Below are 16,891 nucleotides of genomic sequence, written 5' to 3' on the forward strand. Positions count from 1 at the left end.
ACACGGTGGTTTATGAGGCCATTATGAGGAGACGGCTTGTTTCTGGGAGAGATACTCGAGTCCACCAACTATTCACTTGGCACAGTCATTGCTATTCACCACATTCCCCGTGAAGGGAATTAATATCTGCTTCTATATCCCAGAAATAAGATAGACCGTATTCCCGTTGCCAGTCAGATATCCAGGCATAGAGTTACTGAGTGGAGACCAGATTCATGTATTAATGCTCCACCAATTCTCGTTGCCGACCCTCCTTATTATCAGTTGTGCTACATACTTTGTAGTAAGCTGCCTTCTTCTCAACAGCGGCCAACAATGTGGGACGGTGCCAACACCGTTTCAATCACAGCGGACATAGCTCAGTTGGGAGAGCGCCAGACTGAAGATCTACTTCGGTTCCGATATCTGGAGGTCGTGTGTTCAATCCACACTGGCCGCAATCATCCCTTTTTGCTTCCATGTCATGCCATTCATTCTGAATCTCGAGATCCAGACATTTTTATTTCAAAGATTGCGTGGGAATGTGCCTAGGGGTGCCGGATTTCCGGCTGAAACGTTTTTAAGAACAGCTCCTTCCCTTTTTTTTCAAAGACATAGCAAAGCTGAAAACGCCATCTTTTCGGGAGTTGCTATCAATCACATTTTCACATCGCCAGCACCATGTCCGACTTGAGCTCGCGGCTGAGCAAGCTGAACGTCTTTTCGAAGCTCACGGGTGAAGACGACGAGGATGAACATGACGAGAAAATCAACTATGAGAGCGTTGCGGGTGGAGGTCACGCAGGTCGCCGAACCGCCATCACCACCGGCCAGCTGCGCGTCAGCCACGCCCTTCGCTCGTTCCTCGTGAGCCAAAACGTTTTGTCTGGGTGCCGATTTTTTGAGGTTGTGGACAGCAAATACGTGGTGCGACCGCTTATGCTTGGAATATCAAGGTTAGACGAGCTTCCGAGATAACCACATGGACTTCATCAGCGGTCGTGCGTTCATCATCAATCCGGATTAGCCGCAGCGTCGTCCCCTTTTTGTCAACTGCCCGCATTCCTGTGCGACTTGCTGGAAGTACCACCTGGCAATGGATAATCGCCTGGCAATGAAATACAGAATAGATTAGGTAACTAAGAATTGTCTCCGTCGAAAGTTGTTAAATCGGCCATGGGTGCAAGTCCCGGAGAGGGGCTCGTGGATGTCGGCCTTTGCCGGCCGATATGGCACCTACTCCAATAGGCAGGTAGGTAAATTACTCATTTCCCTTTCATTGTGTGACGCTCAGGAGCCGCCACTGCCTTGGACCATCTGCAATGGTTTCAAAGCGACCTATCATCGCCATCGCAGGTCTAGCTTGCGAGACTTCGGGTTTTACTCCATCAAGGACTCTAGCTCCTGCTTTCCACCCCTTACGCGGAGATGAGGAGATCCAGGGCAAGTACCCGTTCATACGAGCCGGGTCGCCCCTGGGGGATGCTGCAGACTGGCGTGGCGCGCTGATCGGCCATGCGCTGCCGGGCGGTATTGTGACAAGGAGCGCGTACGAAGAGCTCGCGGACGAGATTGTGCAAAGACTACAGGCTATCGTTGACGGGCTGCCAAATCACCACCTTGACGGGTTATGGTTCGACATCCACGGCGCCATGTGCGTCGAAGGCATCGATGACGCCGAGTTCGATCTCCTCCGCCGCGTACGCGCCGTCATTGGCCCCGATGTGATCGTCTCGGCTTCGATGGACTTGCACGGCAACGTGTCGCGGGAGCTGGCGCACCAGACGGACCTGATCACTTGCTACCGAACTGCGCCCCATGTCGACGTTATGGAGACGAAGGAACGAGCGTGTCGAAATCTAGTGAATTTACTGACTCAGACCTCCTCCGATGTCAGCAAGCCGCCACGACGTCCGCTCAAGGCTTGGGTTCCGGTCCCGGTCCTGCTCCCGGGCGAACAGACGTCAACCCGCTTAGAGCCGGCAAAGCACATATACGAGGCCGTGCCAGAGGTGGAGAAGTGGGAAGGGGTCCTAGACGCCGTCATCTGGGTCGGTTATGCCTGGGCCGACGAGCCCCGGAACCGTGCCGCCATAGTCGTTACCGGCTGGGACCAAGCCGCCATTAGCAAAGCAGCGCAGCATCTGGCGAAGCTTTTCTGGGACGCACACCGTGACTTCGCATTCGTGGCACCTACCGGTTCTTTTGCGGAATGTCTCGATGCAGCTCTGAAATCATCTGCTCGCCCCTACTTCATCTCCGACTCGGGCGATAACCCCACGGCCGGCGGATCGGGCGACGTCAGCTGGGGTCTCACCCAACTCCTCGCGCGACCAGAATTTCAGACGGAGGATGGACCGACGGTGATCTACGCGAGCGTGCCGGGACCGGAAGCCGTTCAGCAAGCCGTGGAAGCCGGCGTGGGGGCCCGAGTTACCGTCACGGCAGGCGCCGAAGTGGACAACCTCCACGCGGGGCCCATCACGATGACGGGAAAGGTGCACTCGATCAAGGACGGCGACAAGCACGCCGAGGTCGAGGTCGTGTTACAAGTGGGCAGCGTGTTCGCCATACTGACAAAGTTGCGCAAGCCATACCATCTCGAGCGGGACTTTACAGATCTCCAGCTGGAGCCACGCAAATCTAATATCGTCATTGTCAAGATCGGATACCTCGAACCGGAGCTCTACGACATGGCGGCGGACTGGATGCTGGGACTCACTCCTGGGGGCGTCGATCAGGATCTGGAGAGGCTCGGGCACCATCGCATACGGCGGCCTATGTGGCCGTTCGAGAAGGAGTTCGAGGAGCAGCCAGACCTGTCGGCCCGCATCATACCTATGTCCAATGTGCCGCTGACTGGACCGGATGAGTGAAGTAGGTACTGTGGTGTAGATACAAATTAAATATAGTTTGCGCTCGAGGCAAGATTACAGGATTTGAATTTCACGTCTACATAACTAGGGCAATCCTATCCACTGTCATCTATTACACGGGTTCTCAAACATTACCCGGCAATGAACTTCACAGTCCTGAAACGCATCATCCAAATGTCCCAAAGGGTTTGCTTGGTTCATACTCGCCTGCCTCTTCTGGGTTAGCTTTTTCCATGTAAGCCATCGGAGCTTTCAAAAAGCTTATCTGGATTCGTCGTTTCCTTCCTCATTAACCACATGTGTGCAGTCAGTCACTCAGTGAGGGGCAATGGGGAGAGCTTTACTCCTCTCTTGTCAACACCTAACACCTCGATATTACATATGAACTGCTTGTCAGCATGATGTTGCCACATCAGAATCGTGTCATTGGTCAGTTATCGAAGCGCCAGGCCGCATCTGAGACTTTGCTGCACGCTTCAATCCCAGGATGGCGGAAAGCCGAAACCGTTATCAGCGGCGTACATTGTTGGCAGGCCGGCCCCAACTTCCGATGGAGAATGCTGGACATTCAATACCAACAACCGCCATCTATCTCCTAGCAAACTTCTTTCTTCAAGAAACTTGGCAAATATTCCTATGTAGCGCTTCATCCAGCTCAGGTCTTGTGCTGGCAACGATTTGCTTCATAGCACGATGCGACGAACGCCAACTGGGACGTGGCTGCCCGCCTGGGTGCCGCAATCCACGGTCAATCTCTCCGCATTGCTGCTGTTTTGCTCCATGGTGACTTCGGCGGTATGTCTCTCCCTATCTACCAAAGATTGATTTGCAAATTGTCACAACCTTACTAACCAGTTATATCTACGTTATTTTCCTGAAGACCAACGGGTATGATGGCTCCATGTTGAATGGTCTCAATATCCTGCCCTCGTACACAGACTACTTCAAACTCACCCCAGCCACCACGGGACTCAATACTGCATCCATCTTCATTGGCAGCATCTTGGGTACCCTCTTCGCGGGTGTTATCGCCGACAGGCTTGGGCGCCGCCCGGCCATATTCTGGGGCACTATGATCACGCTCATCGGCGTCATCCTCCAAACTTCGGCCCAGAACATCGCCATGTTTGTCGTTGCGCGCGTGATTCTCGGATTCGGATCCCAGGTCTCGGGGGTCGCGGCCGGTGTCTATCTGTCGGAGACCTTTCCGAACCGATGGAGAGCCTGGGGCGTCGGTCTGCTCAACAACTTCTACTAGTAAGTGTATATCCAGCATCCCGGGGACTCGACTTTTGCTCATACCTGTCAGCATCGGCGCCCTGATCGCCGCTGGTATCACGTTGGGAACGGGAGAGTGGCAGTCAACATGGGCATGGAGAGCCCCATCGCTCTTCCAGGGTATTTTCAGCCTCCTCTGCATCTGCATACTGCCTTTCGTCCCAGAGTCGCCACGTTGGCTCGTCCACCGCGGCCTCTACGAAGAAGCCCGCACAGTCGTGGCCCAGACCAACACCAACGGCAACCTCACCAACCCCGTCGCCGTCGCCGTGTACAAGGAGATACTGGACACCATCGAGTTCGAGAAGAAGGAGGGCCGAAGCATGAGCCCGCTGGAAATCGTGCGGACCCCCGTGGCGCGGAAGCGCGTTCTGATCGGCATGTCGGCCGGGCCGTTTTCGTGTATTGCGGGCAACATCATCGCGTCTTACTATCTAGGTGACGAGCTTGATACCGCGGGCGTGACCGACACACGAGACCAACTGAAAGCGAACGTTGTTCTTAATGTCTGGTGCCTCCTTTGCGCGCTAACGGGAACCCATCTCGCCGCGAACTGGGGACGGAAACCTACGGCCATGCTCTCGCAGAGCCTCCTGATCGTGTGTCTCTTTGTCATCGGCGGGCTCTCCAAACTATATGCCGACGATCCCGAGGGGGCGTCTCGGAGCCTCATATACGGCGACGTCGCTGTCATGTTCCTCTTCCAGGGCTTCTATTCGCTTGCCTGGACGCCGCTGCTTTACCTCTATCCGCCCGAGGTCATGAACTACTCTATTCGAGCGAACGGGCTGGCTTTCTCGTCTTTTGGCCTCAGTTCTCTCGCGTATGTAACTCGTTGATTCCCCCGCCGCTGGAGAAAACTAGTGAGAGCTAACGTGCATTACCCAGGTTGGTACTGGTTTTCGTCATGCCTATTGGCATTGCTAACATCGGCTGGAGAATGTACATGACCAATGGATCCTGGGATATCATTGTGCTTGTCCTCATCGTATGCTAAGCCCCATAGTCTTCTTGTACCAAACTTGTACGTACTCATGGCTAACAATGACTAATTGATGAAATACAGGCCGTCTTCTGGGTCGAGACGAAGGGAAAGACGCTCGAAGAGATTGACGCCATCTTTGAGGGCCACAAGCATTCTTCTGTCCCGGATGTGGAATTGGTCAGGAAAGGCGTGGCGACGGTGGATGCCGAGCTGTTTGAGGGAGCGATGAGTCACGGCAAGTCGATACGTTGACATGGATTGGCCCATACTTGTATTTGTCAACCCTATATTTCTTGGGGGTAGACCAATGAAGAATCGTAAACCTGCATTCAATAGGAGCCTAGCCATAAGGAAGCTCATTCACAATGAAACTGGTAAGACGCACCACGAATAGTGTTTCTTGATGGAGGCTAGTTTCAATCTGACCTCATAATCATGAGTAAATTCAAGCGTAAAGTGCTAAAAGATAGTATACCTCCAGTAATATCCGCAGATCACTGGTCGTCTCTTTCCATTGATACTCGTTGGCATCCAATACATGGCTTACACCACACATCACATCCGGCCTCGATACGGGACATCAGACAGCAGCAGCCGTCACCGAAAATTCATCACAAGAGTTGACGTTGTGCCACATGAACAAGGCTCGATATGACAAGTGCTCACTACCAAGAACGTAAGTTTTTGACAGCCAGGCAGTATTCCTATGAAACCCGACTTACTTGAAGACATTCAAAGCGACAATATTCCCATCGCAATGGTCTCCTCGGTGCTGTTGTCCCACGTGCCAATGGGGTAGGCGGGCGAAGTCTTCTGGGGCCCGGAGAGGAACTCCCACGTGTCGAAGCCGAAGAAGGCCCAGTTGTCCTCGGGTGCCTTCTTGAAGCACAGGATGACGGCGCCGGTGGCGTTCATGAAGCCGCCGTTGACGCTGTAGCTGGGGCCCTTGTCGTCGCTGCAGGCCTTGTCCTGGAACGAGGTGCGGTTGGCAGGGAGAGCAGCAGTGCCAGCGACGACGGTGAACTCGCAATGGCTAGAGTCCTGTTGCTGCTGCAGCTGCTGGTTGTCGGACTTCTCGGTGATGTCGAAGCTGTAGAGGCAGGCGGACTGGGTGCAGGCGATGCGGTATTCCATGATGGACCAGGTGCTGGTGCTGGTCTGCGCTTCTTGGCTCGTGGCAGCGATTGGTCCGGCGCAGGCGTGGCTGGCGGACAGGAGAAGGGAGCTGAGAAGCAGAAGCAGATGCATGGTCAAGGTAGCTGTATCTGGAGAGTGGCTAAGTAGTATGTCTGTCTGTCAAGATTGGATTGAGTGATGATGAGCTAGAATACCACATGAAAGCGAATTGAACGGATATTTATATCGAGTTCTAACATGACATCGTTGGAGAACTCGGAATGTATCATGGAATGACTTTCAACAGCTCTGGTCTTCCACTGCCAGTATCCGAGGATACAGCAAACCTGCACTGGCAACAAACAAGCAACAGCTGGACCCGAGCTGTAGAGGCCATCACATTCCTGCATAATGCCGACGAGAAAAGCAAGCCGGGCCTCGGCAGTTTGCGTACTATTTGCAACACTCTCGTGGATGAAGTCATGAAGAAATGGACTCTTTTCTGTTGTAGTTGGATTAAACTGGCGCTTCTGTGATATACCACGTGTATATTATCCCACGTGGACCCCTTAGTGAATATGTTGCCGATCGCCAGTGCTTGAACACCACGAGTATGGTCGTATATGCGACATATGGCAAAGATGGGGGTTCAATATCAAGAAAGAGTCGTCGAGGCTACCCGGGTATGTCTGTCTACACAAAAGCCCACCATCGAGTGGCACACTGCCTGTCAACATCGCAGCAGTCACTGTTACCCTGGCTCGTGCTATACAGCTGCAGAGCGAGAGTGATGACACTGGCACGTGGGACTCGGCCCATTCATTGCTCTTCTAACATGACATGGCGTGGCCCAGTACCTATTTGATGTTAACCAGGGCCTGGTGTTGGACGGGTGTCAAGTGAGTCTATGTGACCGCCCGTGCCGAGTAGGTGACGATGTTGGTGAAAGCTCACTTTTTGTCTGACGTGTAAACCAGGATGTAATCACTGATAACAACTTATCAAGAACATATGCCGTTTCCTTGTTCAGACTTTTGGTATGAGGCGTGGAATTAGTTGGATAATTCCATGGTCCAAAGTGATCCACAAGCTGCTAACAGACAATACACACAAAATACAAACATAGAAGAGTAGAGTAGGCAATCCCATATAGTTACCAGACTGATGAACAGAGACATGTCAACGGTTCAGGGCAACAAATTCCGAAAGAGCCACAGCATTGGTGGCAAACACCACTGAGCCCGAGTCGACGCCATCACGCGTGGAAGCCGCTGCAGCGTAATTACAGCACGCATGTGAGCAGTTGGCGAATGAACATAAGATGGACTCGGGCAGCAGCCACCCACCGTGCCACATGGGAAAAGCTTTGGTGGGGTTGGGGGTTAGATACCTAGCGCAATCTGTGGCTAGAGCTCTTATCGGCCCCCACCGTTCAAGCTAGTGGCTTCCGTGGAGTTTCCATAAAGGCCACGTAAAAAAATCCTACAGCACAGCTACTGATTTCTTCCTCCAACCTCCAATTCAAGCAGGTCATAAATCTGGACACAGAACACCATGCAAACAGAGGCGCTGCTGCCTTGTCTGGTGCCACTGTCACTCCCGCCCTGAACGGCATTTCCTGTTGCGCCTCTATTGATTTAGAAACAAACTTCCTTCCCACATCATCATCAACATCCACGTCCAATTGCGTTCATTGTGACATCTGAACCTTGGCCACCTGTTGGTTACCTAAGAGAAGCAGCACGGCGTCTGCCAGTGATTGTCAACCTACGACATCTTCTCTTCATTACTTCCTCTCGTACCTTGCATAGCAGTATCCAGCCATACAGCGTCAAGATGCCTGGCATTGCCGACGCCTACTGGGGCACGCCGCCCATCGCCAGGTAAGTCAATTGACTCTCCCCAACACCTCACAAGCAGCCATCATGTACTAATCCAGTCTCTTGCAGGACGGTCGCTACTGCTGTATTCGCGTCATCCGTAGGAGTGTATACCCACATGCTCTCGAGCGCACCCTTCTACTTTCACTGGAAGCTCCTCTGGGCATTCCCCCCAGGCATCCACCGCCTCGTAACGAGTTTCCTTATCACGGGTCCTGATATGGGTGTCCTCTTTGACACGTACTTTCTCTTTACGTACCTTTCCCAACTTGAGAAGAACAACTCCAAGTTTACACGGAAAGAGGACCTCGTATGGTATCTGATGTTTGTGGGAGCCATCATCATCGTAGGTCCAACCATATCTCCTGTATTGTGTACCCGTGATCCCGTGCTATTCCCCTTCTACTCCAACCCCGTGTATGTTTACACACCTCATAATCTGCCCGCATAGTGTAAGTTTCTCTACAGCTATGACGGTTCCTGGAATTGAGGAAGATTACCCCTGCACTTCGGCTGGTCCGTCATTCGCAAACCTCGAGAAGGGCCAGTTCGCGGTGTGGGCATGGTGGGATTGCTCTAATGGATGACCCGGGTGAAGCCTTTGGGCCATTTCGCTCGGGTGGTTTTTCAGCGCCCTACATACTTTCACGTCAACCTGCTCTTTGCACACGTTTCCAATCCTGTGCCAATCGTACCATGATCGATGCGCATCGCATTCCTTGAACTTGGTGACTGACTTGCGCACTAGACCCTGAATCAGATCTTCACTGGTGCTGGTGGTTACCTCCAAGCTCTGCTGATTGCCATGTGTTACACGGCCAATCAAGATCAGCGCGGCCAGAACACCCATTTCTATGTCATCACGATTCCAGCTCAGTTGATGCCATACTGCTTGCTGCTCGTCCAACTTTTGTTCCCGGGCGGCTGGTACATGGTCAAGATCGGCCTGACGGGTCTTGTCGCTGCACACCTGCACGATTTCCTTACCCGCTTGTATCCTGAGTTCGGCAATGGCCCAAACCTAATTCCTACACCCTGGTTCATCTCGTGGATCATGGAGACGCCTCGTCTCAATAAGACAGTCTATGGCTCCGCGACCGTGCCTCCGAGAGGAGGACCACCTCGCGGTGGCCCACTGCCAGATTCGTGGAGAAGTGCCGGACCTGGGCGACGCCTTGGTTAGTGATAGACGAGATAGGAACTACTAGCAATCACAATGTCAAGCCGTCAAGGCCAATTTTTAAGAAATATTAAATTTTATGTTTTGGTGGAAGTAATCTCGTGATAGCCTGTCGCTCCTAGTATGGCAATTCCAAGTAACCCGACCCTCTTGAAGAAACATTGCCGCCATCCGGCCGCTTGATAGCGTTGCCAGAAATGCCATTCACAGCCCTGGGTATTTTATAACAGTAAAGCAAACCGAACCAACGTTTAAACGCGCTCCTATCATAACATCATATATCCATGAGTTATACCGTACTCTGGTTTCCTCAGCCATATAACGTACTCTTTCCCGTATGTATCTCGACCTCATCATAGTGGAAGCGCCTCCGCCTATCAACGACGACGGTATGATGAACTGGCGCCGGGTCGATCAAGGGAGCCTCAGATCGCGTGTCGGGGCTTGGGGTCCTCCGTGCCACGCTAAATTCGGGGAACCGGCCACCGTCCTCCCGCGCGATCGGGCGCGAGATGTTGTCGTCGCCCTCGTCGTCGTTGGGCCCAATGATGGGCGTCGCCTCCTGGATGTTGATCTGGGGCGGCGCGTACTTCTTGGGCATGCGTATCCGCGGGACCGACGGGAGGGTCAAAGAGGGTACTTTGGATTTGGATGGCGGAGGGGGCGGGGGCGGTGGTGAGCGCAGGGCTTTCAGGGGCGTATTGGAGGTAGACATGGAGAGGGAGGAAGACGGCCCCTTTCGTTGAGAGTGTTGTTGTTGTTGTTGTTGGGGCGCTCCGTCGGCGGGAGACGGACCGCGCGAATGGCTGCGACTCGATGAGGATCGAGGCGGCCCGCCGAGCGGTGGCGGCGGGATCTTGATGGCGGCCGAATCCTCGGCGGCGGCCAGGTAGGCCTGCAGAGCGTACGAGTCGGGCTTATTGGACTTGGCGGCGGTCGGCTGCGGCACCTGCACCTGCGAAAGCTGCGAGAGCTGCGACGACGGCTGCGGCGAGGGACCGCGCCTCGAGGTGTGGAACTTGGCGTGCGGCATGTAGGCCGGGTGTGTCGGCAGCGCGCCCTGGGGACCCAACCCGGGCTTGTTCGGGTCGAAGCTGTAGTTGTGGTGTCGCATCTGCATCTCCTCCTCGATCTTGTCGTAGTAGTCGGCGTTGGAGGCGGCGGCGGCCGCGCCGCCGCCGTAGGCCTGCTGCGCGCGCAGCTCGTAGTCGCTGACGACGGACGAGGACATGGCGTTGTTGTTGTTCTTGTTCTTGTGGTCTGTTGCGACGATGGCGCCGCTGAACCCCCCGTACATGGGCGGCGAGATGGACGCGGCGCCGCCGCCGCGCGGGTCGTAGTCGGACCGCACGTTGTCGAAGCTGTACATCTTCTTCTGCTTCTGGTGGTACACGATGAACAGCGCCGCGCCGCCGAGGAAGAGCAGGGCTGCGCCGACTGCGATGCCCACGATGGGCCCCGTCGTCATGGGCGACGAGGTGTCGTCCTCGTTCGTGCTGGCCTCCTCGACCGGCGGGGCGATGATGTCGAGGGGTTCGGTGCTGAAGAGCGAGCCGCTCAGGCCGAGGAGGTGGCCCGGGGCGGGCTTCTGCTTACACCCGGCTTGTAGGGCGATCAAGACTATTTGGCCATCCCTGGTTAGTATGGCGTACATGTATGAAACACGGGTTCGCTTACAGTTTGATGTGTAAACCTGGTTCGTGCTGGATTGCAGACACTGCACACAGGAGTTCAGGTTCTGCCCCATGAACTTGCCTCCATCTGCAGAACAGTAGTCGTACTGAGCACCGTTGACCGGATCCAGGTTCCCAGCGATCAGGGACTTCTTCAGCGGGGCACAGGCGTAGTTGATATCGCACGGCGAGCTGATATTCCTTGTCGTTCCCGGAAATGAGTACATGCAGACATCAACGGCATAGCGTATATTGTCTGAGGTGGGGCCAACCAGTCAGTATATGTCGTTCCATACTCAAGAGTAAACCAATAAAACCTACAGAGGAACCAGCTGATGTCGTTCTCCCCACCACCCACGTCCTTGCTGTCTCGCAGACACTCGACACAGTTCTTGAACTTGAGCCCCCTAGCGCTAGTCGAGTACTCGTCATCGAAGCAGGAGATATCCGTGTAGTTCGTGTTTGACGCCTTGGGGTCCAAGGGGTTCCCTTCTGGCGTATCCAAGCACAAGGCGGCACACGTCGAGTTCGGAGAGACCTGGAGAGCGAGAGACACGGTTGTAAGGCTCAGCAGGCCGACTAGGAAGTCAAGGCGAAACAACATCTTCGTATAAGTCCGAGGCACCGGAGGAGGAAGGAGGAAATTAGGAGGAGTGTAAGTGGTGATATTCTAGAACTGTATACACCTCAACATGGTATGGCAGATACACGATGACGATCCTTGAAGAAGTCTCCTGTATAACAACAACGATGCTCCGTTGAAGGAATTTTAACCTCGAGTTGTATTCAAGAGGATAATTAACCCTCCATGATGACGGATGTAAGAAGAATATATGTCTATCTACATGCGGCACTCCATCGATTTGTCAAGAGCCAAGACAAGCCAAGCGGCTCAACACCCACCTTGTCAGTATGTATTGTGCAGGCCGCTATCCCCGGAGTATTTTGGCTCTGATCTATTCGCAGCGTCGTTCGTGGTGTGGGTGTCTTGTTTCTCAGAATAGGCACGGATAACTGTGGCCCAAATTGAACGGCTGGGTCTGGACCAATCACGAGGATAATAGGCCACATTCTGGCCGCCATTCTTCGCAGGGGGGGGGGCATGGGGATAATCCCTACGCCAGACCCGGTATGACCTGAACTGACAAGGGACTTACATACGCAACACTCGAGGCTGTCCAATGACACGCTGCCATGCATACAGAAAGACACGCGCATGGGCAAAGTTCCTCTCTTGGCGCTTTAGACGGGACGTGAGTGGACGAGGGCGCGAAAGTGGGAAGAAACAAAAGATGGAGGGATCTGACCAAGCAGAGGAGAAAGATTGGCTGCGCTAGAATGCGAAGCACGACCGACCCACGCGCTGACAGCCACGAGCCCCTCGCAACCGCCGGCCAGATATGCGGCCGCCTCCCGGACCAGCTGAGCGCACCCAAGGCATCTTCCAAGGCAGCCTGTGGAGAGCTGATCAAGACAGCATAAACAAGCAAGAATGAGGAGAAACGAAACGTAGATCATTTTGGTTTCGCAGATCAGTTAGCCCAGTAGGTTACGACTACTCAACGGTGGCCGGAAGATCTTTGGCCATGCCATGATGATGTTCTACCGAACTGGGCGGCGGGGTTGGACTTGCTGCTTCCGGGAATGGATATCTTATCTCACTCATGTGATCCATAACCACCGGGCACCCACTTGCAGAGATACTGCAACCCCGAAGTTCTTTGATGACACGATCCTGACCTGCAGTCAGTCAACTAATTAATCCGTTTACCAGCCGATTGCGCAGAGAAAGAGAGAGACAAATATGCAGCCAGTTTGGGTGTTGACTTGGGACAAACCAGAACGTGCCCCCGGGAAGAACTCCTTCCTTCCCCGCTTGCACTGGCCAGGAAGAAATCGAACGATTTACGCGCGCCTCTCTCTCCTCTTTACCGCGCTGGCGGCAATGCATATCAATAGTCGTGTGATTGTGACAGTGGCTGCATTGACGTCCGAGACTAATGCAGGCAGGATGCAAATTCCGGATGCACTAGAAATGGAAATTTGCCCACGATGGCCCTTGAGATGCTAAATCGAGAAACATTGGACATGAGTAATGAGGGATAAACGTGCATGGCGGCAAGATTAGGTTGGGTGATCATATTACGATGAATGCTTAAGATAGAAGATGATGACAGAAATAGAAGCAACGTTGGAAGTTGGACGTTGGTTGATGATGAGCAATGGGGATAAAATGGTCGTGCTTTCCCATCGGAAACTCCTGGCTGTTCTGGTACCTTCACCGACATCTTTCTCGGAGTAAGCACCTGAGCTCCCGTCTCACCAAACACCTATTCTTGTCTGATGCAAACCCACAAACATATTCGTATCGACGTATCATACACCTTCATACAAGACCATGTTGGCAGTCTCACAGCTTGATAACCACGATGACAACGCCATACAATCCGGTCCTGAGCTGTCACCTATCTGAAAGATAAACTGATGGCACGACTGGCCCCAGTGCTGACACGCCACTGTATCTTTGGAAGAAGACTGATCAGGTTTGTACCCCTTCGTTCTCTTCTGTGTTCGCATATGTCAGTCATTCTGTCGTGTCGTCTGTCAATACCAAGTTGGACAGGTTGTTTGCTCAGCTCCGAAGTTTTTCTCTTCCTGCGTGGATGGACGACGTCTCAATTTAAGTCAGGACCTGTGTAACCAGCAACCTCTCCCTTGGACCATATGTTTCAATTGCTGCAAAGGCAATAATCCCAAGGGCGCTCTTCGTCTGACGATGTTTGTCATTTCCTAAGACTCACGGAGCAGTGCATGATCGCCTGAGAAATGTCTGAGTTCCGTGCCCGGCACGATGGTCGGTAGATACTCTGTTCAGCCCCAGAATGAGACATGTGCTGCCTATCGGAAACAAGTTGATATCTGTGTATAATGTAGAAACAGGCATTCCCTGGGTATTTCTGAGCATAAGTGCAAACGGACTAGACGTTTCCCAAGTATCACAAGCAAGAAGCAATCAGGATCGCGTACACAAACTTGCTGTCAAGGCTCGCTTGCATTACAGAGCCCTCAGAGTAGATATCAGACGACGCGTCACTGGCAGAGCAGTTGGCACGGTATGATCTCGGCGTTTCCTATATAGATTCTGTCCTCTCGTGGTCCCATAGACACGTAATCGCTTTGGCGTGATGTTCAAGTTTGTTACTCCAGGGTCATCTCGCTGGACGACGACTGCATTTGCGGTTATACGCATGTGAGTCCATAAGGGTCTCGGCATCTCGTACAAAGAGTCACCCTTGGACCGGCGGGGTTTCAACTAAAGTGGTATACTTGAGGCTAGTCGGATGTGCTGTGTTGCTTGCGGATCATGATGTATATAACAAGTGCGTGGGAATCGCTACTTAACCTCGAGGTCGTTTGGCCATCCACAAGAAGCATCAGTAGATCATAAAATAGCCCTCATTCTTCACCTTCGAACTTCAATATGCGCTTTCTTCTTTTCGTGACCGCTTCGCTTCTCGTGTCCGCTCGTCCAGCCTGGGCTGATGACCAGCCGCCCGTTGGCACCTGGACGCTGGACAACGTCTGCCGGGAGCGCAGCCCCGACAACACGACGTGCAACTGGAGCTTCACGATCGCGGCGTCCGAGTACCATGGCGCCCGGCCCCCAGTGCTGTGCCAGTTCACGGTCCGGGGCACCAAGGAGCGCGGCTGCGACAAGCAGGACCTGGGTGACGTGGCCTGCGCCGACGGCGCGTCCCACTATGCCGTCGGCGGCGGCGGGAGCAACCAGGGCTTTGTTGTTATTAGCGTTGTCAACCCCGACGAAAACGCTCAGGCGTACTTCGGCTACTCGGACGTGGCCCTGAACAGCAATAACGGCTCGGGCCATATTCCGTCTCAGGATAAGGAGGCTTATCGCATCACGGGCAACGCTGCTCGCCGTCGCCGTGCTCATGTATACAATAAGAGGGATGGGGCCGTCGAGGATGCGGCAACTTGGAAGATCTCCAGTTTGGTCAGGGGTAAGTTATTGAGGAGAATCACCGTACTTAATTGTACGCATTGATGCTAATCAATTGGGTAGTCGTCAATCAGGAGGCTCGTTGGCTCAATCTGGGCTTCACCATCGAGGATGACAAGCAGAACAAGGTGCCCTGCAACTTTCACATTGAAGGCCCTGCGAACACCAACCTGTCGACCTGGTCTTGGTATGACCAGAAGTGTACAGGATCAGAATGGAGCGCGTCCATGGGTTATGTGAACGAAACCGATTCGGGCATCATGACATTAGTCTCGTAAGTATGGAACTATCTCACATGGAGTCACCGAATGCAGTATTGTTCTCTTGAAGACACGCAAGACTAATTCATGCAACCAAGCCCGGCACGTAACCGAGAAGCATTCTTCGGCTTCCCCAGAATTAATGCCGCCCAAGGCCCGATGTCTGCCGGCCCAGAACCTGTGTCCAACTGTAACTGCTCTTGAAGCGAAGCCACCTGAGCGGAACCCAATGCATCGAGACAGTGGTATGATCGGAATGTTTACTATGCAGACTTTCGAATCTGGGTCACAAGACATCTGGACTGAAGTATGGAACTACATCAACGAGGATACTATCCACCGACTTTCTAGATTGTCAACTTGGCATTTGTGCGTTTGGCACCGTGACTGGACTGAACCCCTGGCATCAGCCTGCATATTGAGTAGGTACATGTGGCTGTTGTGATACAAGGCAATGATGTGCAGTATGAAAACATCTCAGAGCGATAAAAACCAGTGAAATCAAATTATGAAGCGCGATCAGCATCGTTCTAAATGGCTGGATGTGTTAGATACTTAGGGCGTGAATATATGGTATGAATTCAGCCCCATCGTGTGGACTCCTGAGTCTCTTGATTCGGGGACGATGATGGCATTCAAGCGGCAGTGAGGTTTCCTTGTGCAAGGGAGGCAGTTCTGAAGCGTGGGCGTATTTCCCTACATGGTCGGCCAAGGAAACCTTCATAGCGCATCCGTCAGCGCCTAGGGGCAGACTGTCGAAGGATCAAAGCCAATGGTGTCCGATGTCTGTTGGTTTCAAGTTGGGTCACGTTCGCTGGTACCTAAGCGAGAGCAGATCCAGCCTTACTACCTGTCTTTTCTCCAGTATCTGCCTCTCGGGCCGGTCAATGAGCGGGGTCATGCCTTCCTGCCTAAGATGCCCTTGACCTTCATTGCAAGTCTGCCTACGGAGTATAACGAAGGGACGAGGATCATAGGTTTTCTAAAAAGTAAAGCAGTTAGCTGAAGAGTGGCCGGGTCACTTGAACACAACGTTGGCCTTCTCCATGGACACTGCCACATATCTCAACCAACTGCGTCCGAGAGAATTGCGTGAAAGACGCCAAGTAGACACAGCGGCAAATGGTCAGGCCGGCAACGTGTGTGTTGAAGGGTGTAAGGACAGAGGGTGAGGGCCACGAGCAGTATGCATAGCTGATCAGTCGTATGAGACTTACAGCCTCTGCTCTCCACCTTCGGTTCCCGGGCAAACATCTAGCACGGTCTTGCATGGATGGATAGAGTAGAATATGGGCAAGAGGGCTGGATTGTGGAGTTGAACGATAACGCTTCCAGGGTCCCTTCTAAATTGGGAGGGCCGGGGAGGGACGGAGGAGCAACCTGATTGATCCATTGCGAAGAACCCCTGCAAGCGGCCGGCGGTTAATGTCGAGTTGCAGTTGGTTGTCATCACGTCAACCAATCAGTATACTTCATACCCAATCACAGAGTGCCGACATTGAATTCCCAGCAGGACGGCTACGCTCCATAACCAGGAGATGGCAGGGCAAATTCTAATGGGCCTTGCAGGCCTTCTAGTAGGAGAGGCAGTGGCAGCTGTGATGTGCTGTCTAAAACCGTCGATTTAGCCCGCGCTGCCTTAT

General features: G+C 53.3%; 7 protein-coding genes across 7 annotated transcripts; 5 read left to right on the forward strand and 2 right to left on the reverse strand.

The window, feature by feature from the left end:
* Nucleotides 1-660: 660 nt before the first annotated feature.
* On the forward strand, nucleotides 661-957 carry PG994_002898 (uncharacterized protein; the record flags this gene model as incomplete). The annotated part of the gene is made up of 1 exon (XM_066854307.1): nucleotides 661-957. One exon carries the CDS (start codon nucleotides 661-663, stop codon nucleotides 955-957), a length of 297 nt encoding a protein of 98 aa, XP_066720162.1.
* A 344-nt stretch (nucleotides 958-1,301) lies between these two features.
* On the forward strand, nucleotides 1,302-2,855 carry PG994_002899 (Microcystin LR degradation protein MlrC; the record flags this gene model as incomplete). The annotated part of the gene is made up of 1 exon (XM_066854308.1): nucleotides 1,302-2,855. The coding sequence occupies one exon, from the start codon at nucleotides 1,302-1,304 to the stop codon at nucleotides 2,853-2,855; it is 1,554 nt and encodes a 517-aa protein (XP_066720163.1).
* A 693-nt stretch (nucleotides 2,856-3,548) lies between these two features.
* On the forward strand, nucleotides 3,549-5,370 carry PG994_002900 (sugar transporter; the record flags this gene model as incomplete). The annotated part of the gene is made up of 5 exons (XM_066854309.1): nucleotides 3,549-3,650; nucleotides 3,736-4,112; nucleotides 4,165-4,956; nucleotides 5,022-5,121; nucleotides 5,200-5,370. The coding sequence occupies 5 exons, from the start codon at nucleotides 3,549-3,551 to the stop codon at nucleotides 5,368-5,370; spliced, it is 1,542 nt and encodes a 513-aa protein (XP_066720164.1).
* Nucleotides 5,371-5,850: 480 nt separating this feature from the next.
* PG994_002901 (uncharacterized protein) lies at nucleotides 5,851-6,366 on the reverse strand (the record flags this gene model as incomplete). Its single annotated transcript, XM_066854310.1, has 1 exon — nucleotides 5,851-6,366. The coding sequence occupies one exon, from the start codon at nucleotides 6,364-6,366 to the stop codon at nucleotides 5,851-5,853; it is 516 nt and encodes a 171-aa protein (XP_066720165.1).
* Nucleotides 6,367-8,070: 1,704 nt separating this feature from the next.
* PG994_002902 (uncharacterized protein) lies at nucleotides 8,071-9,297 on the forward strand (the record flags this gene model as incomplete). The annotated part of the gene is made up of 3 exons (XM_066854311.1): nucleotides 8,071-8,117; nucleotides 8,184-8,460; nucleotides 8,863-9,297. The coding sequence occupies 3 exons, from the start codon at nucleotides 8,071-8,073 to the stop codon at nucleotides 9,295-9,297; spliced, it is 759 nt and encodes a 252-aa protein (XP_066720166.1).
* Nucleotides 9,298-9,604: 307 nt separating this feature from the next.
* Nucleotides 9,605-11,571, reverse strand: PG994_002903 (uncharacterized protein; the record flags this gene model as incomplete). Its single annotated transcript, XM_066854312.1, has 2 exons — nucleotides 9,605-11,223; nucleotides 11,289-11,571. 2 exons carry the CDS (start codon nucleotides 11,569-11,571, stop codon nucleotides 9,605-9,607), a joined length of 1,902 nt encoding a protein of 633 aa, XP_066720167.1.
* Nucleotides 11,572-14,448: 2,877 nt separating this feature from the next.
* PG994_002904 (uncharacterized protein) lies at nucleotides 14,449-15,266 on the forward strand (the record flags this gene model as incomplete). Its single annotated transcript, XM_066854313.1, has 2 exons — nucleotides 14,449-14,989; nucleotides 15,052-15,266. 2 exons carry the CDS (start codon nucleotides 14,449-14,451, stop codon nucleotides 15,264-15,266), a joined length of 756 nt encoding a protein of 251 aa, XP_066720168.1.
* Between the last annotated feature and the right edge of the window lie 1,625 nt (nucleotides 15,267-16,891).

The sequence above is a fragment of the Apiospora phragmitis genome, assembly GCF_038363925.1.
Source record: "Apiospora phragmitis strain CBS 135458 chromosome Unknown utg000003l:1.0-2676785.0:1.0-2680665.0, whole genome shotgun sequence".
In the NCBI taxonomy this organism is placed as follows: domain Eukaryota; kingdom Fungi; phylum Ascomycota; class Sordariomycetes; order Amphisphaeriales; family Apiosporaceae; genus Apiospora; species Apiospora phragmitis.